General features: G+C 44.3%; 1 protein-coding gene across 4 annotated transcripts in view; it reads right to left on the reverse strand.

Moving 5' to 3' along the window:
• Positions 1 to 25655, reverse strand: part of LOC141057281 (serine palmitoyltransferase 3-like) — a 165436-nt gene that overhangs the window by 60746 nt on the left and 79035 nt on the right. For all 4 annotated transcript variants that reach the window (XM_073553823.1, XM_073553825.1, XM_073553824.1 and 1 more), the window contains exons 2-3: positions 17659 to 17853; positions 10198 to 10352 (exon numbers count right to left, since the gene is read on the reverse strand). In XM_073553823.1, the coding sequence (XP_073409924.1) occupies positions 10198 to 10352; positions 17659 to 17715 (212 nt within the window). In that variant the 5' untranslated portion in view covers positions 17716 to 17853. The remainder of the gene's footprint in view (positions 1 to 10197; positions 10353 to 17658; positions 17854 to 25655) is intronic.

The following is a 25655-nucleotide window of genomic DNA, read 5'->3' on the forward strand; positions in this document are numbered from 1 at the left end:
GGAATCGCCTTACCAGGTAGTTCCAGCATACAGCACAGTTCCTGCTAAACCCGACTTCAGGGGAGCTGCTCTCTCTGGTCAGAAGGAGGAAGTTAGTAGAGAGAGTTAGAGCCTGAACAAGGTTGAGAGAGGATGTGTGAAGAGGAGATGGGGATAGGAGCTCCATCTGAGCTCATTCCAGGCTTGAGCGCCAGTGACCGGGCACTGGAGCCCGAGGCTGTGTGGGTACTAATGCCCCGGCAGTAGAATCCGGAGGGAAGAAGACTGCAGATCCTCTGTCCCCTACTGATACTCGATGACACAGCAGCACGTGTGAGCCGGAGACGCCAGACAGGAGTGACCCCTGAAGCAGGCTCCAGCTGTCTGTCATGCGAGTGAAGTTCTACCTAAGCATCAGACTGACAGATAGAGGGACTTGAAGAGAGTTTACAGCAAGTACCTCAGAGAACAGTGCTAGAAAGGATGGCCTCACAGCCCACCTGACTAGGAAAATTACCAAATTGCTTCCTGGCTGACTGGGTCCAGAACCATCTGTAACCTGAGCCCCGGACTGTACCTGCATTGCTCAGTAAAAGGTAAAGGAAACTGCACCCTGCTGTGTCTTCTGAATCATTCCTGCATCACCTGCCCTGCACCATATTCACCAACCTCACCTTTAACATCTACATCCAAACTGTCTTGGGATACAGCTCTACCTGTGGAGAGCTCAACCATCTCTGCTGCTGGGTCGCCCTCCCAGGGCCATGGGGTACTCGGTACCGGGCCGGTGTCGGCGGGATGTGTCACAGCAGCGGTGACCCAGCCCATGGCCCTGGGTGCCCAATTAATAGGGGGAGCTTGAATGGTGGTGGAATGAATGGAGGACACCAATGCTTGTAGTTCCAAAGCTTTACTCACAGTCTGTAGTACACACAGGTGCCTGCCTCCGTGCCGTGTCCTCAAGGTCAGGGACTCAGTCAACCTCCAGGCAAGATGGAATGCTCCCTTCCAACACTCCGCCAACATGTGCCTTTCTGAACATCTCCTCTATAGCGCCTTTAAGTGTGAAGTACTCCTAGCACTGAGTTACACTGGAGTGCCTCCTGACTGATGTTCCCAAGAACTCTACTTGTACGGCAGACAGCTGTAGCCTGCTTCGGGGACTCCTTACTCCTGAGTCCCGGCTCACTATCCAAGTTGCTGTTGTGCCCCCAAGTCTTAGATGGGAGTAGTGCATTTACAGCCCACTACTCCACCGGTGTCTGCTGCAGAACCATTAGTGTCCATTGTTATCATGAGTCACCGAAGGAGAAAAAAACAAAATACCAGCTAAGTCCAGAAAAACCAGAGAGGTTGGCAGCTATCGGATTGCAGACCCCTGAACCTATCCACAACAACTAGCAGTAGCCATGGGGGGTTCCTACGGTGCCCTAGACCCCTCAATCACAGCCGGAGAACTATATAGCCTAAAGACAGAAAGGGGAAAAACTAAACTGCCCCAGAGCAGACCCCAAAGCAATAGGCAGCCCCCAACATATAATGACGGTGAAACAAGATGAAAACACTAACACAGATAGAAAGATAGGTTGAGCAAATGATGGGGCCCAAGCTAACTACATAGGACAGGATAGGAAAGCTGCTGTCTGCCATCCGCAAAAACCCTATCAAAATGAGCCAACCGACTGATAGGAAAAACAGGCCCTGAAGTCGCTAGGCTTCAAAAGACTATATCAGCACTCAGGTATATTCTGAAGACAGAGCAAAATATAAACAGATCAGAGACAAAAATGGAATTCAGCTCACCCCCGGCCGGGGATGGCAGAACTCCCAAAAAACAAGGCAAAACAAAAACAAAACTGAAAAGTACAAAGCAGAGCAGAAAAACTTAGCTTTGAGATGCAGGAATCAGACTGGTCTCCAAGAATCCAGCAGGAAAATCACCAGCCAGGAAGAAGGGCGTCGGCAGCCTTATATCCAGTCCTCAATTCCAGCCACCCAGTCATCATCTAGCTGCCCAGGTGTTTGGTAATCAGTCTCACTACCTTCCTTCACCAGAGTAGGGAGTTCATCAGACCTCAATGGTGAAGGGAAAAATGAACTCACAACAGTACCTCCCCCTTGAGGAGGGGTCACTGAACCCTCATCCATGCCACCAGGGCGATCCGGGTGAGCCCGATGAAAGGCACGCACCAATCTTTCGGCATGAATATCAGAGGCAGAGACTCAGGAATTATCCTCCTGACCATAACCCTTCCACTTAACCAAATACTGGAGTCTCTGTCTAGCCAGACGGGAATCCAGTATCTTCTCTACCTCATATTCCATGTTACCTTCAACCAATATAGGGTCAGGAGGTGCCACCACAGGAACTACTGGTTCAACAAACCTCTTCAACAAGGACTTATGAAACACATTATGAATTTTAAATGTGACAGGAAGAGCCAACCGAAAAGAGACCGGATTAATAATCTCCAAAATCTTGTAAGGTCCAATAAATCTAGGCTTAAACTTAGGAGAAGCCACCTTCATAGCGATATTTTTTGATGACAACCAAACCACATCACCCACCTTAAACTGGGTACCAACGGTCCTACGCCGGTTGGAAAACCGCTGGGCCTTTTCCTGGGAGAGAGACAACTTATCCACTACTTGGTCCCAGATCTGGTGCATTCTCTCCACCACAGTGTCAACACCTGGGCAGGCAGAAGGCTCCACCTGCCCTGAAGAAAATCGAGGGTGAAAACCAAAGTTACAAAAAAAAGGTGACATCAAAGTGGCAGAACTAGCTCTATTATTTAAAGCAAATTCGGCCAAGGGCAAAAATGAAACCCAATCATCCTGATCGGCAGAAATAAAACATCTTAAATACGACTCCAAAGTCTGGTTTGTTCTCTCCGTCTGCCCATTGGTCTGAGGGTGAAACACAGAGGAGAAGGACAACTGAATTCCCAGCTTGGAACAGAAAGTCCTCCAAAATCTAGACACAAACTGAACTCCTCTGTCAGATACAATGTTCTCAGGAATCCCGTGCAAGCGAACCACCTGTTGCAAAAACAAGGGCACCAACTCAGAGGAAGATGGCAACTTAGGGAGTGGTACAAGATGGACCATCTTAGAGAATCTATCACAAATCACCCAAATAACAGTCATTCTCTGAGAGACAGGCATATCAGAGATAAAATCCATTGAAATATGGGTCCATGGCCTCCTGGGCACCGGCAAAGGCATCAACAAGCCACTAGAGCGAGAGCAAGGTTTAGACCGGGAGCAAGTCCCACAGGACTGCACAAAATTCCTGACATCACGAGACAAGACGGGCCACCAAAAAGATCGACTCACCAGATCTCTAGTACCAAAAATACCTGGATGACCAGCCAATGCAGAGCAATGAACTTCAGACATCACTCTCTTCCTCCATTGGTCAGGAACATACAACTTTCCACTGGGACAACGCTCAGGTTTGTCCTCCTGAAACTCTTCCAGAGCACGTCTCAAATCGGGCGAGATGGCAGAAAGAACTACCCCCTTGCCTAAGATGGTAGCAGGCTTAGTCACAACAGGAGAATCAGCAAGGAAACTCCTAGAGAGGGCGTCTGCCTTGACATTCTTAGTGCCCGGAAGAAAAGAGACCACAAAATCAAAACGTGTGAAAAACAAGGCCCACCTAGCCTGTCTAAGATTCAAGCGCTTGGCCGACTCCAGGTAAATCAAATTCTTGTGGTCAGTAAGGACCACGACTTGGTGTTTGGCTCCCTCCAACCAATGTCTCCACTCCTCAAATGCCCATTTCATGGCCAACAGTTCCCGATTCCCCACATCATAGTTACGTTCGGATGGGGAGAACTTTCGGGAAAAGAAAGCACAAGGATTCATTTTAGATATCACAGGATCTTTTTGGGACAACACCGCTCCTGCACCAATCTCAGAAGCATCCACCTCCACCAGAAACGGGAGTGAGACATCAGGTTGCCGCAAAACCGGAGCAGAAGTGAATCTTCGCTTCAGCTCCTGAAAGGAAGAAACAGCCTCCGGAGACCAATTCAGCACATCAGCACCCTTCCTAGACAAATCCGTCAATGGCTTGGCAATACCAGAAAAATTAGCTATAAATTTCGAATAAAAATTAGCAAAACCCAAAAACTTCTGGAGGGCCTTCAAAGAAGTGGGCTGAACCCAATCATAAATGGCTTGTACCTTGGCCGGGTCCATTTCAATAGTTGACGGAGACAAAATAAATCCCAAAAATGAAATCCTCTGAACCCCAAAAAGGCATTTCGATCCCTTGACATACAGGGAATTCTCCCTCAAAATCCGGAACACAGTCCGAACATGTTCCACATGAGAGTCCCAAATCTTGGAGAAGATCAAAATATCATCCAGATAGATAATCAAAAATTTATCGACAAAGTCTCGGAAAATACCGTTCATGAAGCACTGGAAGACAGATGGGGCATTAGTGAGCCCAAAAGGCATCACCAGGTACTCAAAATGTCCCTCCGGAGTATTAAACGCCGTCTTCCATTCATCCCCATGCTTAATGCGAATAAGATTATACTCCCCCCTGAGGTCAAGCTTGGTAAACCAGCAAGCACCTTTAACTCTGGAGAATAGATCAGAGATCAGGGGTAACGGATACTGATATTTAACAGTAATTTTGTTGAGGGCACGATAGTCAATACAAGGCCTTAATGAACCATCCTTTTTAGCCACGAAAAAAAACCCAGCAACTAAGGGTGAAGAGGATGGTCTAATATGACCCTTCTCCAATGCCTCCTTAATATAGGATCGCATAGCCTCATGCTCGGGTACAGATAAATTGAAAAGCCGACCCTTGGGGAATTTACACCCCGGGTTCAGCTCAATAGCACAGTCATAACTCCTATGAGGATGCAAGACGCAGACTCATTCTCACTAAATACATCATAAAAGTCAGCCAAATAGTCAGGAACATCATGTGACTGGGGAGAGGTGGAGAAAACAGGAGCCTCACTAAGGGCACACCGACAACCCCAACTCACCACAGACAAAGATTTCCAATCCAGAACTGGATTATGGATTTGCAACCAGGGAAACCCCAGAACAATGGTATCATGCAAATTATGCAACACCAAAAATCTGCAATTTTCTTGATGGTCTGGGGCGACCCGCATTACCACCTGGGTCCAAAACTGAGGTTTATTCTTCGCCAAAGGAGTAGCATCAATACCCCTCAAAGGGATAGGCGTCCGCAGAGGTGTCATAGGAAATCCACAACGTTTAGCAAAATCCAAGTCCATCAGGTTCAGAGCTGCTCCAGAATCCACAAAAGCCTTGGCGGAAAATGTGGACAGGGAGCAGATCAGAGTAATTGCCAAAAGAAACTTAGGTTGAACACCACCCACAGAAAACGTGTGTGCACAATGTTTCTCTCGTTTAGGGCAGACAGAAATAATATGCGAGGCATCTCCACAAAAAAAACACAGGTTATTACGCCTTCTGAACTCCTGATGTTGCGCCCTAGACAAAACTCTATCACATTGCATAGGTTCAGGCATTTGTTCAAGAGGTGGTAACTTCTCTCGTGTAGTTTTGCGTTCACGTAAACGCCGATCCACCTGAATGGCTAATGACATAGAATCGTCAAGACCAGAGGGAACAGGAAATCCCACCATAGTATCTTTTACAGTTTCTGACAAACCCTTCCGAAAGAGGGCTGCCAAGGCACCATCATTCCAGGTAGTAAGGACCGCCCAATTTCGGAATTTTTGACAATACAACTCTGCCGAATCCCGACCCTGGCTTAATGCCAACAGGGTCTTTTCAGCCTGATCAATAGCATTAGGTTCATCATACAACAACCCCAAGGCTTGAAAAAAATGCGTTCACATTATTCAGAATAGGATCATCAGGTTTCAAAGAAAACGCCCAATCCTGGAGATCGCCGCGCAGCAAAGATATGACAATTTTAACCTGCTGCGCGGAGTTCCCCGACGAGTTAGGCTTCAAGGCAAAAAATAATTTACAATTATTCTTGAAATTCAAGAATTTAGACCGATCCCCCAAAAATACATCAGGAGAAGGAATCTTTGGTTCAGCAGCATGTGAATGAGCAAGATAGGCGGAAATTCCCCGCACTTCAGCAGCGAGCTGCTCCACACGATCAGACAATTGCTTCATCTCCATTGAGAGAAAAATTCCCCCTACGGCCTCAGAGATATAGAGGAAAAAATATGCACACAAAAAGAAAAAAAAAAGTGTCAGAATTTTTTTTTTAACAATTCTCTCCTGCTATTGAGTACCCTAGGATCTACGGTATGGCTGGTGATTCTGTTATGATGCGTCACCGAAGGAGGAAAAACAAAATACCAGCTAAGTCCAGAAAAACCAGAGAGGTTGGCAGCTATCGGATTGCAGACCCCTGAACCTATCCACAACAACTAGCAGTAGCCGTGGGGGGTTCCTACGGTTCCCTAGACCCCTCCATCACAGCCGGAGAACTATATAGCCTAAAGACAGAAAGGGGAAAAACTAAACTGCCCCAGAGCAGACCCAAAAGCAATAGGCAGCCCCCAACATATAATGACGGTGAAGCAAGATGAAAACACTAACACAGATAGAAAGATAGGTTGAGCAAATGATGGGGCCCAAGCTAACTACATAGGACAGGATAGGAAAGCTGCTGTCTGCCATCCGCAAAAACCCTATCAAAATGAGCCAACCGACTGATAGGTAAAACAGGCCCTGAAGTCGCTAGGCTTCAAAAGACTATATCAGCACTCAGGTATATTCTGAAGACAGAGCAAAATATAAACAGATCAGAGACAAAAATGGAATTCAGCTCACTCCCGGCCGGGGATGGCAGAGCTCCCAAAAAACAAGGCAAAACAAAAACAAAACTAAAAAGTACAAAGCAGAGCAGAAAAACTTAGCTTTGAGATGCAGGAATCAGACTGGTCTCCAAGAATCCAGCAGGAAAATCACCAGCCAAGAAGAAGGGCGTTGGCAGCCTTATATCCAGTCCTCAATTCCAGCCACCCAGTCATCATCTAGCTGCCCAGGTGTTTGGTAATCAGTCTCACTACCTTCCTTCACCAGAGGAGGGAGTTCATCAGACCTCAATGGTGAAGGGAAAAATGAAATCACAACAGTCCATACAACCTCGGGGACCGGGCCCCGGCCTTGCGCTTAGAACTTCTAGGCAGGGTTCTTCCTCTAACCCACGTCCTCTGTGTTCCCTTTTACTCCTACGTTCCATACTTGTCTTTCTTTCTTATGGAAGCTCAGGCTTCAGTTCAATGTCTTTCTCCTTCTTTCCTTTCCCGTGCCAGCTGGCTCAGATCACTGAGGCAGCTGCAGCACTCCTTCCTCCATCCCTCTTCCAGGGATCTCCTTTCCTCACTCCTCTCTGAGTGACTTCCTCCCTCAGACTGGCCTCTAATTCTAAACCTCCCCACTCTTTTATGTATTCTCAAGTCCACCCGCCTCCCAGCACGTTTCGTGTTCCAAGCAGGGAGCCACCAAAGGTGCTCTGCTACACTCCAAGCAGGGAGCCACAATGTGGCTTTGCTGAACTACTCTGTTGTGTGGGGTGCGAGTGTTGGAGCGTGGTAAGGAGCCCCCAACTTACCTGGATGGTGGGGCACCACACCTCAGGAGGAGGTGCAGTACCTCTGTGGTGGCTGAGCCTCAGGGGCGCCGCACTTCCAGCACCTTTTTCAGCCAATGATGGAGGACGCACACTGTGGGCAACGCGATGACATAGGCATCGGTCACCACCATCTTTGAGAAGGGCATGCAAGTGATTGGCTGGCTTTGTGTGGTGTCACAGGGGCTATAAAACCACAGGAGGAAGTGCAGTACCTCTGTGGCGGCTGAGCCTCAGGGGCGCCACACTGCCCTGTCACCATCCCAGAGGATCTGCATAGCAGCGTCAGTCCCCTGACCGAATACCACAGGTGGCGTCACGAACAATTCATTATCCCTTTTTCACTATCCCTTTTATTGGACGCCCAGGGCCATGGACCGGGTCACTGCTGCTGTGACACTTCCCCTTTAAGAAGTGGCCCGGTACTGAGTATCCCCACTGCCCTGGCGGGCGATCCACTATTTTATTGTTCGCTTTATTTTTTTGAGCAGTGTACATTATACAAGAGAAAATGGTGACTAGACTTCAGATCTCAAGTGGATAGTTTTGGGCAGGTGTATAAATATTCTTGGAGATTGTTTTACATATTTGTAAAGTTTTCTAACAGTACTGTATGGGAAACTAAGGCCTTATTCAGTTCATGAGTTATGCATTTGTTCTGTCCGTGGATTTCATGGGTAGGAAATGGAACTTTCATAAATTATGGTGCTATTCATATGTAAGGAGGTGATGGAGGCAGTCATATGCCTCCCCCTCTTTGGACATTGTTCACATATATTATATGCGGTGCCATAGTGTTTACAGTATAAATGTAAATGTGTTCATTTACTGCAATGTGAATGTAGTTGATATATATTATGTACAGAATTAGGGATAGAATAATAGTTAGCAGTAGCATAGAAGAATAATAGGGGCATACTAGAGATAGGGAATTGGAGTGTTAGAATAGCATAGTTAGCATTAGGGGTTTTCCAGCTGGGAGGGGTTACAGATGGTGCAGTACAGAGCAGTGGGATGTAGTGAGGGACTTCCTGGTTTAGAGTTAGTTGAGGTGCTGCAGTGAACAAGGATAGTCTGATAGCCATGGGGATAAGGTTGCTTCAGCAAGAAGGGGCCCCAAGCTGAGTGTCATGCAGACAGTCACCAGCTTAGGCCTGTTTCACATATCCGTTTTTGTCCATCAGTCAAAATCCGCCATTTTGCAAAAAAAACGGATCCGCCATTTTTCTTGGCGGATCCGTTTTTTCCCATTGAGTTGCATTACCGGCGGATCTTGACAGATTGCCATCCGTTGGATCCATTTTTTTGCAGATCCGCCAAAATTTTGACGTCCGCCGACATGCCCGAATGGACCATGCAACGTTTTTTCGGGCGGCAGGATCCGCACTTCTCACTGCGCATGGCCGAAAGACTTCACTCAGCTGGAAATTTAACCCTAAACTCTCTTCTGGCGGCTGAAAAATTCTCTCTCTCTCTCCCCTTCCCCAGGCAGCGGTTCCTTTAAAATTCTTCCTTTGACGGATCCATTAAAATAACGGTCCGGTGACAAACGTTGTGGTCAGTACAGGAACGGATCCGCTATCCGCCATTTTAGCGGATTTTGAATGAACACAAAAACTGATGTGTGAAACAGGCCTTAAATGGCAACCGTTCCAAAAAGGATCCGGGGTCGAGACTAGGCGAAGCTGAGATGGCTGGAGTTTTACTTTTTCCTTTGAAACCGGATGAGGGGAATGGGAGGAAGCTGGTGGGCCTAAAGGCACGGACGGGACAGGGATTGTCCAGTAAGAGCAGTGATTGCCAAGACTGGACAGGGATTGTCCAGGAAGACCAGGGATTGCTAGGAAGACAGGGAAAGCCCTAGAAATGTCACTCTGTATGCACTGTGCTGCATCCGTACTAAAAACCCTACTGATAAGTAAAGTTAACCTGTTAAGAATGGACACTGTCTATGGAGTTGTTTGTGAGACCCATGGAGCTGAAGATGGAATGATAGAAGCAGAGGGGACTCCAGCAATTAACGTGAGTGCTCTGTTGCCCACGTTGCACATACAGTAGAAGGCACATTATGCTTCATTTGTGGGACACCAGGGTGTGGGAACACTACAGCTCATTGCCACGATTACCGCCCTGACCGCCTTACACATATGTACATATTTGTTTGCGGACCGTGTGTAGGCGATTTTGTCTATTCTTCATATCTGTCATGAATCAAAATTAGCCATTCAATTCCATGAGTCTGTGGAAACATATAGCATCAGTGAGCAGCCCATGTGCTGTCCGTGATTAACTTTGCATTGGATAATACTGTAGAAGCTTTGCAATGTTTTTGTGAAAAATCACAGATGAAATACTGATTATAAAAACTGAAACAAAGATTAAATTCGAATCCAAAAAAGTGATAACCAATATGCATTTTTATGTTCTGTAAAAATAATCTATATTTGAAATTGCCCTAACACAGAATGTGGGAAATAGAAAGAGCAACCATTCTCCCTGATGGCGGCTTTCTTCACTAATATCAGCCATGCACGAAAATAAATGAATCGGAATGAACTGAAGCTTATTAAAAAGAGAAGCAGCAGAATGGTTACCTGTAGGTCCAGTTGTAGTCATCAGTTACTCGCTCCATTAGGTGAAACTGAGGCCCTGGGACACTGCATATGGGTCGATTAAAAGCATCTCGGAGGCGCATGTAGATATTTCTTGTGTAGAAATTTTCAAAGTCTTGGTAAAGAGGCACAAAATCCTTCAAAACACAACAATGGGGTGATGCTTCAATACGTTTTAAACTCCCGTTTCGACTTTTGAATGTTGTATGCTACACACTCAGTAATGGCTCTGGATATTCTGTACTAGAAAGTCCTGTTTTCTGCATACAAAACATGTTCTCTAGAATAAAGCTGCAGAGAATGAGAGGTTGTCCCTAAATTTGTCTGTCTATACCTAGGAGCCAACTAAACATGGCAAACATATATTTTTTTACAGCCTACTGGACTAGTCATCCAAGCAGGAACTTCCCAAGAGCAACACAGCCTTATCCACTCCGTATCTGGTCAAGGGCAGGAATGGAGAATGCATACATCTATAGGGGTGGCTATGACTATGACTAAAGTCTCACTGTTGCACCAGAAACACGTAAAGTTGTTTTTATTATTTTATTTTTAATCATGTCCAAATAAACTTTTTTCATTTTAACTGGTCGGTGTGCCGGAACCATATCCTTTCCTTTTCCTACATTTGCTGAATGCACCAGCAGGATCGGCACCCACCAGATACATGCTAGCAAACTTGCTTGGGTTCCAGTTATACAGTTGTGGCCAAAAGTATTGACACCCCTGCAATTCTGTCTGATAATACTCAGTTTCTTCCTGAAAATGATTGCAAATACAAATTCTTTGGTATTATTATCTTCATTTAATTTGTCTTAAATGAAAAAGCACAAAAGGAATTGTCCTAAAGCCAAATTGGATATAATTCCACACCAAACATAAAAAAGAGGGTGGACAAAAGTATTGGCACTGTTCGAAAAATCATGTGATGCTTCTCTAATTTGTGTAATTAACAGCACCTGTAACTTACCTGTGGCACCTAACAGGTGTTGGCAATAACTAAATCACACTTGCAGCCAGTTGACATTGATTAAAGTTGACTCAACCTCTGTCCTGTGTCCTTGTGTGTACCACATTGAGCATGGAGAAAAGAAAGAAGACCAAAGAACTGTCTGAGGACTTGAGAAACCAAATTGTGAGGAAGCATGAGCAATCTCAAGGCTACAAGTCCATCTCCAAAGACCTGAATGTTCCTGCGTCTACCGTGTGCAGTGTCATCAAGAAGGTTAAAGCCCATGGCACTGTGGCTAACCTCCCTAGATGTGGACGGAAAAGAAAAATTGGCAAGAGATTTCAATGCAAGATTGTGCGGATGTTGGATAAAGAACCTCGACTAACATCCAAACAAGTTCAAGCTGCCCTGCAGTCTGAGGGTACAACAGTGTCAACTCGTACTATCCGTCGGCGTCTGAATGAAAAGGGACTGTATGGTGGGAGACCCAGGAAGACCCCACTTCTTACCCCCGAGACATAAAAAAGCCAGGCTGGAGTTTGCCAAAACTTACCTGAAAAAGTCTAAAACGTTTTGGAAGAATGTTCTCTGGTCAGATGAGACAAAAGTAGAGCTTTTTGGGCAAAGGCATCAACATAGAGTTTACAGGAGAAAAAAAGAGGCATTCAAAGAAAAGAACATGGTCCCTACAGTCAAACATGGCGGAGGTTCCCTGATGTTTTGGGGTTGCTTTGCTGCCTCTGGCACTGGACTGCTTGATTGTGTGCATGGCATTATGAAGTCTGAAGACTACCAACAAATTTTGCAGCATAATGTAGGGCCCAGTGTGAGAAAGCTGGGTCTCCCTCAGAGGTCATGGGTCTTCCAGCAGGACAATGACCCAAAACACACTTCAAAAAGCACTAGAAAATGGTTTGAGAGAAAGCACTGGAGACTTCTAAGGTGGCCAGCAATGAGTCCAGACCTGAATCCCATAGAACACCTGTGGAGAGATCTAAAAATGGCAGTTTGGAGAAGGCACCCTTCAAATATCAGGGACCTGGAGCAGTTTGCCAAAGAAGAATGGTCTAAAATTCCAGCAGAGCATTGTAAGAAACTCATTGATGGTTACCGGAAGCGGTTGGTCGCAGTTATTTTGGCTAAAGGTTGTGAAGTTTTGTGTGAAATGATCAATGTTTTGCTTTTTGCTTCATTCTCTTTTCTGTTTTTTCATTTAAGACAAATTAAATGAAGATAATACCAAAGAATTTGTGTTTGCAATCATTTTCAGGAAGAAACTGAGTATTATCTGACAGAATTGCAGGGGTGTGAATACTTTTGGCCACAACTGTATACTGTTCACGTGGAGACTCCCTGTCCCTCTTCCCTTCGATCAGCGCCCCCGCGACATCATCGAGGGGGCCCGATCGTTGCCAAGGTGACCCAATGTCATCATGAAGACATTCTGGTCATCTGGCTACAGAAAGCCCTTTAGACCATGAGCAGAGCATGGTTTAACTGGCTTGTGTCAGTGCAGCACTGACGATTACAAACCAATGCAATGCTTGTGCATTGTAATGGTTTATAACAGCTATCAGGCACATGGAAGTGAAAGTCCCAAAGAAGGCCAAAGTAAAAAAAAAAGCTAAAGAAAATTGTAAAAATGTTTTTTAAATCACAAAATAAAAATATATTGTAATTGTACTCAAAAATGTGTATTTTTATGTAAACAAAACCCCTGCCCCATAAAACTGTCCCACTAGTTAACCCCTTCAGTGAACACCGTTAAAAAAAAACAAAAACAGGACAAAAAAAATGCTTTTTCATCATATCGCTGAAAAAAAGTGGGATGAAACATGGTCAAAACAACAAATATAAATAAAAATGGCATCACGGAAAACATCATCTTGTCCCCCAAAAATCAAGCTGCAATACAGCCCTATAAATAGAAAAATAAAAAAGCTATAGCTCTCGGAATAAAGTGATGCAAAAATAATTTTTTCTATAAAATAGTTTTTATTGTGTAGAAGCAACAAAACATAAAAAACCCATATACATGTGTTGTTGCTGTAATCATACTGACCCAAAGAATAAAGCTGCCTTATCAATTTTACCACTCATGGAACGCCATAAAAAAATTTAGGAATTGCTGTTTTTTGTTTATTCTGCCTTCCAAATATTAGAAAAGAAAGCGATCAAAAAGTTGTATGTGCCTGAGAATGGTACTAATAAAAACTTCATCTCGTCCCACAAAAAATAAGCTCTCACATGTCTCTGCTGGATGAAATATGAAAAAAATTTGCAATAAAAAGTTTTTTTAGTGTGTGACAGCAGCCAAACCAAAAAAACACCATATAAATCTGGTATCGCTGCAATTGCACTGACCAGAAATATAAATTCGTCTAATCACTTATACTGCAAGAGGAATGGTGGAAAAAATAAATTAAACCAATTCATCTCTTGCTGTTGATTTGATCATTCTGTCTCCCAAAGATTGCAGTAAGGCTCGGCTCGCATTTATCCTGCGCACTACGTTGAGCGCTTATGTATGGGGGTGGCAGGTCGCTTTAAATGCACTCTCTTCCCCTTCTGTGTGGCCCCCGTACATCTCATGTAAATATGTGTTATGTTCCCTATCATATTGTACTGTTGTGATACTATGCTATGTACTGCCACATGATGCACTGCATATGTCGTGTTATTTCTGCATTTGCCCTGTAACATGAAGCTATATCAGTGACGTTTCCCTATATATATATACAGTATATACTGTATGTGTATATAGTGTATGTTTCTTATTGCAATGTTTGCAATGTTTATCTATGATGCCTTGTTATTCCTGTTATGTGGGCAATTTCCCTTTAACTACTGTTAGTATGATCAGGGAAAGAATTAGTTAATGTTGGCGGCTGGACCTGCAGCAGCTGCCATGATACAGGAAGCTGCAGGTTTTCCCTCCAGAACTGCCTGGGACCTCAGACAGGACAGTTGCATGTGGACAAAGGGCATTGCCAGGCCTCCAGGATGGGAGGGAACTGCTGCCCTGAATTAAGGACTGAACACTCAGAGTGAGACTTGCAATATGGGCATTATGATTTGCCAGAAAGGCCCCCACTTCTGTAGGGCTCCGCCCGGCACGTGGAATTCCTCTTATCTTGGACTACTGCAACTGCTGTGTTTGCGGTGGGAGAACGGAAAAGGGAAAGAATAGGAAAACCAGTATTGTACTCTTGCCTTTACTCCATTCCACTACTGTTCAATAAAGGTAATTTTCGCCGTTGGAGTACAGTGTGTCCCTGGATCATCTATCGTCTCGACTGCTGTGGCACAGGGAGAGAAGGTAACTGCACCTGAGAAAAGAGCCTATCCATCCCATGTTACTTGTACAAGGGGCCGGGGTGAATATAAACTATGTTTAGTGGGTGAGCTGGGTCCTGACTACCACCCCGATGCCCCTTGTATTACACTTACATTGGGGTTTCCGTGTAAATCTGTGAAATACGTGATTCAGTCTGAACCCCTGGCAGAATATTCCCTATAATGAGGCAGATGGGAACACTGTGGAGCCTGTCTGGCCTATGATTGGACGATGTCCATCATTTTAGTCATCCAAAAAAGCACCGTCCACCATAGTTTTATGCACTTCTGAAAAGAAAAACAAAGAAGAACAGAGGCCTGATGGAGTCCATAGAAACTCTACTGCCTCATAGCGAATGGATACCTCGGGGGTGTCATGTGAATCACATCACTTCGGAAATTTAGATGAAAACTCCAAAGTAAGTGCTCAGCATAGAGAGTAGGATTAATGTGATCAAAATGGTTACGTAAGATGTTCCCAACAAAAGCTTCAAATCAATCCACAAAAAAGCAATTCCCCACTCAGGTTCATCATCTGTTAATGGAAATATAGGGTGCTTCCATGTAACTGATAGTACAAAGGCTCTGGAAAAGCTAAGTGGCTCCTCGCTCCCAAAAAGAAATTCAGCTAAGTCTTCGCTCACAAATTCAAATGCCCCCTCCCTTCTTAGCCCCAGTATGCCAAAAGTACGTTTAATGTCCACGTTTGACATTTTTGTAGCGATAAGAGCCCTCTTAATTTACGGGTGCATGTATCCAGAACCATTAACTGGGCAATACAGCGTACTGGGCTCTACAATGTACTGGGCATTACACTGGCAGTTAGTGATTTTCACTCAGCAAAATCCACTGCTGTTTGTTTCTGGAAAACAGCTATGGGGTCAAAAACGTCACACAACACCTGTAGATAAATTCCCAAAGGGGTGTAATTTCCAAAATAGGGTCACTTGAGGGGGAATTATGCTCTTTTAGCACTTAAAGGCTCTGTATATGGAGTTCACAAACTATTCTAGAAAACTGTGCTCCAGGAGGCAAATAGCGCTCCATCCCTCCCGTGTCTCGCCATGTGTCTAAGCATTACTGTACAGTCACATATGGGATATTTCTACATTCAGCAGAAATTGTGGGACACATTTTGGTGCCATTTTTGCCCATTTCCCTGTGTGAAAATGTAAAATTTGGGGCTAAAACTAAATTTTGATGGTATAAATTTAATTATTTTTTCTTCACTGCCCAATGGTATAAAATTCTGTGAGGCGCATGTGGTGTCAATATGAGCACTACACCTCTAGATGAAATCATTGGCAAGTAGTTTGTAAAATGAGGTCACTTATGGGGGGCTTGTGCTGTTCTGGCACTTCAGGGGCTTTGCCAATGTGACAGAGCACCCTCAAACCATTCCAGCAAAATTTGAACTCCAATATGGCACTTTTCCTTCTGAGCTTTGCACCGTGCCTTAAAAGTAGTTTTTAACCACTTATGAGGTATCAGTGTACTCAGGGAAATTGCACAACAAATTTAGGGCTCCATTTTCTCCTGCTATCATTGTGAAAATGAAAAATTTGGAATTAAAACAACATGTTTGTGAGAAAAATAATTATTCTTCATTTTCACAGATTAACGTTGCAAAATTCTGCACCTGGAGGTTCACGATGCTCATTACACATCTAGAAAAACTCCTCAAGGGGTCTAGTTTACAAAATGGTGTCACTTTTGGGGGGCTTTCCACTATTTAGGCACATGAGGGGCTCTCCAAACGCAACATGACACCCGCAGACCATTTTATCAAAGTCTGCATTCCAAAATGTCCCCCCTTTTCTGAGCCCTGACGTGCACCCAAACAGTAGTTTTCCCAACTTATAGAGTATCTGCGTAGTCAGGAGAAATTGAACAACAAATTTTGGGTTCCAGTTTTTCCTATTACCCTTGTAAAAAGACCAAATTTGCAGTTGAAAAAACATTTTTGTCGGAAAAATTTGATTTTTTTATGTTCACGGCTTTACATTACAAACCTGTGTGAAGCATATGAGGGTTGAAGGTGCTCACCACACATCTAGATCCATTCCTTGAGGGGTTTAGTTTCCAAAATGGGATAATTGAGTGGGATTTCCACTGTTTAGGCACATCAGGGGCTCTTCAAATGTGAAATGATGTCCGCTCTCAATTGCAGACAATTTTGCATTCAAAAAGTCAAATAGTGCTCCTTCCCTTCCTAGCCCTGACTATAGGGTATCTGCATACTCAGAAGGAATTGCAGAACACATTCTGGGGTCCATTTTCTCTTGTTACCCTTATGAAAATAAAAAATTGGGTCTAATGTAAATTTTTTGTGGAAAACGTTAAATGTTCATTTTTTTCTTCCATATTGCTTTAGTTCCTGTGAAGTACCTGAAGGGTTAATAAACGTTTTTAATGTAATTTTGAGCACCTTGAGGGGTGCAGATTTTAGAATGGTGGCTCTTTTTGGTATTTTCTATCATATATGCCCCCCAAGACACTTAAAATGTGATGTGGTCCCTAAAAATAAATGGCTTTGAAAATTTTGTGAGAAAAACAAGAAATCGCTGGGCATTTTTTAACCCTTCCAACTACCTAACAAATAAAATGATGTTTCAAAAATTGTACTGATGTAAAGTAGACTTGTGGGAAATTCTATTTCAAATCTTTTGTGTGGCATATATTTCTGCTTTATGGGCTTAAAAATTTTGAACATTGCAAAATTTTCTAAATTTTTGCCAAATTTCCAATTTTTTCACAAATATAAGCAAGTTATTTCAAACAAATTTTAACACTAACATAAAGCACAATATGTCTTGAAAAAACATTATCAGAATCAGTGGGATCCGTTCAAGTGTTCAAGAGTTATTATGACTAAAAGTGACACTGGTCAGAATTGTAAAATTTGGCTTGGTCATGAAGGTGAAAACAGGCTTGGGGCTAAAGGAGTTAAAGACAAGTAAATTATTAGGTTACCAGCAGTATCTCACCTCTTTGCTTCTATATAATTTTAGATCTCCCACCTAAATGACATAATGAAGGTCCAGGTAGGTTGCAACTTGGATAACCAAATTGGCCGAAACATTGTAAAAATTAAATTTCAAAATTTGGACTATCTGTACTTATACTATTGTCTAATAAACTAAAAGTATTCTTACTTTTTGTTCTTCTCTTTCTTCGGCCATGTGGCATTGTTCTAATCCCCACCTTCTCATGAAATCCCGTAAGTAGCCGAATAAAATTAGAATGCCATAACCAAGGTAGGTGAGCACAGGAATGTACAATGGGGCTTCTTCAAATGACTCCTTGTATTCTTTCTTGTATAATCTGTCATTGACTGGTCCATTCTGCTGCTATAGGATAAAAACATGCACATATCACACACAAGGAGTATGGAACCACGCTTCCAGCTCATCATTTATGAGAGGTAATCATTTATGTTTCTTGATGGTGACACCAAATAGCATACACAATGAACTAATTACAGTATAAGGACTCTATAGAAACTGGAGCTCTCTTGCTCTGATCCTGATGAAGGCTGTTCATTGAATATTCTATGATTCATATTGGTAAAACATGAAATATGCCATATGTATGCTGTTCATAGGATGAGCACTAATTGGCAGATTCATTTTGTCATGGCAGAGAAGACTTAAAAGAAGTTTGATATTCAGTATATGTACATACACTTGTGGCCAAAAGAATTGACACTCCTGCAATTTTGTCAGACAATACTCAGTTTCTTCCTGAAAATTATTGCAAACACAAATTCTTTGTTGTTATTATCTTCATTTAATTTGTCTTAAATGAAAAAACACAAAAAGAATTGTCCTAAAGCCAAATTGGATATAATTCCACACCAAACATAAAAAAGAGGGTGGACAAAAGTATTGGTACTGTTCGAAAAATCATGTGATGCTTCTCTAAATAGTGTAATTAACAGCATCTGTAACTTACCTGTGGCACCTAACAGGTGTTGGCAATAACTAAATCACACTTGCAGCCAGTTGACATGGATTAAAGTTGACTCAGTCTCTGTCCTGTGTCCTTGTGTGTACCATATTGAGCATGGAGAAAAGAAAGAAGACCAAAGAACTGTCTGAGGACTTGAGAAACCAAATTGTGAGGAAGCATGAGCAATCTCAAGGCTACAAGTCCATCTCCAAAGACCTGAATGTTCCTGTGTCTACCGTGCGCAGTGTCATCAAGAAGTTTAAAGCCCATGGCACTGTGGCTAACCTCCCTAGATGTGGATGGAAAAGAAAAATTGACAAGAGATTTCAACGCAAGATTGTGCGGATGTTGGATAAAGAACCTCGACTAACATCCAAACAAGTTCAAGCTGCTCTGCAGTCTGAGGGTACAACAGTGTCAATCTGTACTATCCGTCGGCGTCTGAATGAAAAGGGACTGTATGGTGGGAGACCCAGGAAGACCCCACTTCTTACCCCGAGACATAAAAAAGCAAGGCTGGAGTTTGCCAAAACTTACCTGAAAAAGCCTAAAACGTTTTGGAAGAATGTTCTCTGGTCAGATGAGACAAAAATACAGCTTTTTGGGCAAAGGCATCAACATAGAGTTTACAGGAGAAAAAAAGAGGCATTCAAAGAAAAGAACACGGTCCCTACAGTCAAACATGGTGGAGGTTCCCTGATGTTTTGGGGTTGCTTTGCTGACTCTGGCACTGGACAACTTGACCGTGTGCATGGCATTATGAAGTCTGAAGACTACCAACAAATTTTGCAGCATAATGTAGGGCCCAGTGTGAGAAAGCTGGGTCTCCCGCAGAGGTCATGGGTCTTCCAGCAGGACAATGACCCAAAACACACTTCAAAAAGCACTAGAAAATGGTTTGAGAGAAAGCACTGGAGACTTCTAAGGTGGCCAGCAATGAGTCCAGACCTGAATCCCATAGAACACCTGTGGAGAGATCTAAAAATGGCAGTTTGGAGAAGGCACCCTTCAAATATCAGAGACCTGGAGCAGTTTGCCAAAGAAGAATGGTCTAAAATTCCAGCAGAGCATTGTAGGAAACTCATTGATGGTTACCGGAAGCGGTTGGTCGCAGTTATTTTGGCTAAAGGTTGTGCAACCAAGTATTAGGCCTAGGGTGCCAATACTTTGGTCTGGCCCATTTTTGGAGTTTTGTGTGAAATGATCAATGTTTTGCTTTTTGCTTCATTCTCTTTTGTGTTTTTTCATTTAAGACAAATTAAATGAAGATAATAATACCAAAGAATTTGTGTTTGCAATCATTTTAAGGAAGAAACTGAGTATTATCTGACAAAATTGCAGGGGTGTCAATACTTTTGGCCACAACTGTACATGTATGAAGCCATAAAAGGTTGTCCAGCAGTAGATCAACTTTCTAAAAATCCAATAAAGTGGACTATAAAAATAAAACTGCAATATAAAACCCTTGTATAAAAATATGCCTTTTACAAATGATTTCCAAGTTTCAATTTGGTCCAGTATTCTTGGCTTCCAAGAATCTTACTATCAAGTCAAAGGCCAAAAGTTTTATCACTTGATGGTGACATCAAGTCATGTGATTGCAGCTGCTGAGCTGCTGTGAAGTATTAGCTTAAGGCTACTTTCACACATCAGGTTTTCGGCGTCAGGCGCGATCCGGCGTCGTGCCGGAATGCCGGATCCGGCAAATGTTTTGTAAAACCTGATGTGCCGGATCCGGTTTTCTGCCGGATCCGTCTTGTTCTTGACAGACAAAACCGGATCCGTCTCATCCGGTTCATCCGTTTTTCTATCCGTTTTTTCGACGGATTACGCCGGATCCGGTTTTTAAAATTGACCCTTGTGGCCCCTCAAGGCAGAGTACACTGGCAGGATGACAGAGTGTGAAAGATTTGTGCCCTAACCAAACTTGTGTACCTTCTGGACCAACAGTATATACCTTTGCCAACCAAAGTTGGCTATCTTGTCATGGTCTTACTATTTTTAGCTTTAGGCCACAGGTGTGTACCTGGTTGTGTTTTATGCAAAGTATTTCACCTTTTAACAAAAGTTGTGTACATTGTTAGGAAATCACCAACAATAAACACAACTTTTTAGGTGAAATACTTTGCTTCAAACACAACCAGGAACACAACTGTGGCAAAAAGCTAAAATTTACCCACAGTTATATACCTGGTTTTGAATACCTTTTTACCTTTGAAATACCCTGTATTTAACCTTTTTTTTAAACATAGTTCGCCGCAGAAAGAAAAGACAGACAACCATTGTGAAACGATAATTTAACTTTTATTTAAATTTTTTTTTTTTTTTTTTAATTTTTTAAAGTGCAAAAAACTTTTTTAATAAAGGTTTTAAACCCAATGGGCATTTTTATTAAAAAACACACATTACAATTCTGTGTATTGTGGGGTGGAAATACTGCTGGAGGGGCTGCGGGACACTTCGACACTGGGTGTGTGGAGAGAGGACTGGGATCGTGGTGGGGAAGGAACAGTTAGAGGTGAAGGTGTGGAAAAAACTACAGAATGGGTGGACATGTGGGAAGCAGAAGAGGTGGTGGGTGGTGGAGTGGAGGGTTGGGCAGGGACTGTAGGAGCAGATGATGTTGATGGAAAGTTGTATGGGGAAGGAGTTTGGTACGGGGAAGGAGTTTGGTACGGGGCAGGTTGCTGGAAGTGGGGAGATGACTGGTACTGGGGAGGTTGCTGGTACTGGTGAGGTTGCTGGTACTGGGCAGGTTGCTGGTATGTAGTAGGAGGGGGAGGATGAAAAGTGGCTGGAGGGGGTGCAGATGTAATAGGAGGGGGAGGATGGAAAGTGGCTGGAGGGGGTGCAGGTGGAGGAACTACAGTGGTGGGAGGAGGAGGTTGGGAGGTAACCTGCTGTAGAGCACCGTGGCACGAATGCATTACATGCATCTGCTGGGCAGGAGAGAGCGTTTCCATGCGCTCCACAACAGACCTGAAAAAGGTGTGGTTTGGCGAAGATCTTGCTTCTGAATGCATGGTTTGCAGAAGTGTCTTCACCTCCAGAATGCTGGAGTTGATCTGCTGAAAGCCTGCGGAGATTTGCTCTGACAAGACTTTGAGACAGTTCTGGAAAGATGCATTCAGATGCAATAACTCTTGCGCATAACTCTTTTCCTGACCCCTCTGCCGCTGCCGCCCAGTACCCGCAGGTGTACTAGAGGCGGCAGGGGCAGAAGGGTGGGGTAAAGGGAAAGCGATCTCCTCACCAGCAGCTTCATGTAATGTAGGCGGCCACGATGCTCCTGTGCTGGTGGATGGGACAGATGGGTCGAATGTGTGGGAAGGCAGGGAAGGTGCAGATGTACCGGGGCGGTCGAAGTGTCCCTCGGTGCCGGTCTCCTCAGGGATCGCCTCAGAAGGGTCCAATCGTGCAGGCTCCCGAGTGCTGCTCACCGTGCTGTGGAATAAAGAGAAAAAAAAACAATTAAAATACTGACATGGTATGGCCCTGGCTGAAAAAAAAAAGTTACATCTTTTTCACATGTGGTGTGTAATATTTACCTTCTGGTGAGCATTTTTTCCCGGAGGAACGACAGGGCTTGTGCGTACTTGTACTTGCTCCTGCGTCCTCCAGATCCACTCGGGGCCCGCATCTCTTTATTGAACTCCTTCTTGAAACGATCCCTCACAGACCGCCACCGATTCACAATTCTGTTCCCTGAAACGAGAAAGGAGTGGTTAGTATACAACATCAGTGTTTCACAAACTCCAGTCCTCATGGTCCCCAGGGGTCATGTTTTCAGGATTTCAATAGTAAATAGAAATCCTGAACACATGATCCGTGGGGACCACGAGGACTGGAGTTCGGGAAACACTGGTTTACATCAAGCAACCGTTACTGTATATACTTACGCTCTTTAATCTGGTCCCGAGCTTCGAGGTCCTCCCAGCGGCCCACAAGGAGAGAACAGATTTCCTCCCAGAGTCGTCGGGTAATGATCAGGTCAGCGTGGCGGCGGTCAGCCATATTCCAGAGCGGCTCCCTTTCTCTGACGAGATCGATGAGGCGGTCCACATCAATCCCTCCATCCTCACCGTCAGAGTCGGGAGCACGCTGTGAAGGCTGTTAAAGAAAAAGACAAAAATAACATAATTAGCCTCCACAAAAGAAATGAAATAAAAAGTGCAAAAAAACAAAGCAAAAATATTTATACTTACACGCTGGTGACCGCCGCGTTGCTGTCGCCGACGACCCTGGGAGGCACTGCGAGGACCTCTTGGCCGAGCACCAGATTGGGAAGACTAGAGAAGAAAACAAAAAATGTTATGTCTTTGGATGTAGGCATTTGTTTGCTGTGTGTGGTCTGCAGAACATTGTTTTCTATGTGTTGTGTGTAGTGTGATGTTGTGTTTCTGCGTTTGATGCAAAAAACTTACGAATTGTGAGCCCACTCCAAGCGTCTGTCCACCCCTTCCTTCTTCTTCTGGGAGCTCCTCTTCATCTTGTGATTCCTGTTTTGAAATAAAAGGCAATGAATAGACATATATTACAGAGATGATGGATTTTGGAAATAAAAACTTACCGTCAAACGCTGACGATGCGAGGGAGGGCTCCCAGAAGAAGATGTGCTGTCCTGTTGATGGCCAGACTCCATGGCTGTGGGTATTGCTGCTGCCAGTGATGCCATTTCTGCTGCTGCTGCTGCTGCATCTCTTTGGCGGCTGTTGAATAAAGAGAAACAAAGGGCCAATGAATATCTTGATATTCCATGGCCCTAGTTTGGAGGAATGGGGGATTTGATAATTACCGTCTCTCATCTGCTTCTGGACTCCCCTCCCGTTCAGCATGCTGCTCCATTTGGGGTGGTGCTGATGGTGCTGCTGCTGCATCTCTTTGGCGGCTGTTGAATAAAGAGAAACAAAGGGCCAATGAATATCTTGATATTCCATGGCCCTAGTTTGGAGGAATGGGGGATTTGATAATTACCGTCTCTCATCTGCTTCTGGACTCCCCTCCCGTTCAGCATGCTGCTCCATTTGGGGTGTTGCTGATGGTGCTGCTGCTGCAGATGTCTGCTGCCTTCTCCTGCGCCTGGTTGCTGTCTTGGGTGGCATGTTGGGTGTGGCTGAGGGTCCCATTGTCTTGCTTTTATATATCTCCTGTGGGCAGAGCTACTGAGCATGCTCAGACCAAAAAAACCGGATCCGGCCACCGGATCCGGCTTTCGCCGGATCCGGCGCATTGCGGCGCTCATAGGCTTTCTTTGTGTGAAAAAGCCGGACGCGCCGGATCCGGCGTGTCCGGCTTTTTCGCCGGAGACAAAAAACGTTACAGTAGACGTTTTTTCCAGACGCCGGATCGCGACACATTGCGACACATTGCCGGATCCGGCGAAAACCGGATGAAACGCATGGCCATCCGGCGCGATCCGGCGCAAATGCAAGTCAATGGGGGGGAAACCGGATCCGGCATTGCATTTCGCCGGATCCGGTTTCTGTCAAAAGCGACGGATCGCGCCTGACGGCGAAAACCTGATGTGTGAAAGAGGCCTAAGCTGGAGTCACACATAGAGACTTAACAGCGATTCCGACAACGATATCAACGTGTCAGGATCGCTGGTAAGTCGCTATGTGATCGCTGGTGAGCTGTCACACAGACAGCTTCACCAGCAATTAGCACAGCGACGCCGCGCGCGCAGCATCGCTGTGTTCGTTACCGCTGATGCCATATTCATGTCAAAAATAGAATTAAAATAAAAAATATTGTTATTCTCACCTTCCGACGTCCCGCGAAGCATTCCCGCCTCTCTCCACGCTCCGGTCCCAGTAATCCTTTGCGAGAATTACCGCAATGACGTCTGTTCTCGCGGGATCGCGAAGTCTCGCGGTCATTCTTGCAAAGGATTACTGGGACCGGGAGCGTGGAGAGAGGCGGGAAGACTGCGCGGGACGTCGGAAGGTGAGAATAACAAAATTTTTTTTTTCTTTTTATTATTTTACAGCTGATCGCTGGTCTCAAGCCTGTAACACGCAGTGATGCGTGCTGGCCAGCGGGAGATCAGCGACGAAAAAAATGTCCAGAGGTTTCTTGCAGCGATCAGCGATACCGGCAGGGAGGTTGGTCGCTGATCGCTGTCACACACAGCGATCTCGCTGGTGAGATCGCTGTTGTGTCACAAAAGTTGTGACTCAGCAGCGATCTCGCTAGCGAGATTGCTATGTGTGACGGGGCCCTTACTTTGGACTTATCTAGCTAATCTCAAACAACTCTTTTTAGGGCACGTTCACACAGGCAAGGTTTACAGTGTGGATTCTGCTGCTGACCTGCAGAAAATCCGTGCTACATGCATATATCTCACTGACTTGCAGATTACACTGGATGCATTCAAACATTGTCGTGATGCAGATTTTAAATTTGCATTTTCCGCTGCAGATTTTTTTCAGCAGTGTGTGAGCAATCAGATCATGTACGGTATCTAGTGCCTTTCCTTACATAGCCAAGCTGCTTATGTTCCACAACTCTACTTTCTCATCACTAAGTTTATCACTGTCTATGATACAGATACAGTGGAGTTGCAGCCCGGTCACAGACTCAGTTTATACAAATCTTCTAGCAAAAAATAGAGAATTTATTTATCTCTAGTACAGAGATATTGATAACCTACACTGCTCTTAATAGGCTGTGTGCCCACGATGAGTTTTTGGTGAGTTTTCCAAGCTGCTTATTTTCGGAAAAAAAAAACAAGTAACCTATTTTACTTAATAGGTGCAGAAATGTTGAAGAAAATCTGCAACATCAAAAACTTACCAAAAGATCAACTTGGGAATTTAGGCTTAAGGGTTTCATACACAATAGATGGCTGTTGGCCAAAATGGTGATTTGGCCAGCAGCTACCTCTCTTTCGACTCCTCCATACACAAGAGTGCTCACTTTGCCAAGAGCCTCTTTGATCTCTATGAGAGCGCCCTTGACAGGCTACCCCAACTGTGGCTTATTTCACCGAGAACAAAAGAGTCATTAGTCCGCAATTGGAAATACCAGATCCTTATGTTCCCTGACATCATCCATCTGAGGAGACTAAGGAGGCCCTCATACATATTAATCTGTTGCTCGAGCCTGCCAATATCAGCTGATGGTTCAGCCGACATTTGTATAATGTGTATGGGAGCTTTTAGGATAAATCATCAATATTAAGGCCCCGTCTCACATAGCG

The sequence above is a fragment of the Dendrobates tinctorius genome, unplaced genomic scaffold, assembly GCF_039654945.1.
Source record: "Dendrobates tinctorius isolate UK_male_01 unplaced genomic scaffold, ASM3965494v1 ptg000203l, whole genome shotgun sequence".
In the NCBI taxonomy this organism is placed as follows: Eukaryota; Metazoa; Chordata; class Amphibia; order Anura; family Dendrobatidae; genus Dendrobates; species Dendrobates tinctorius.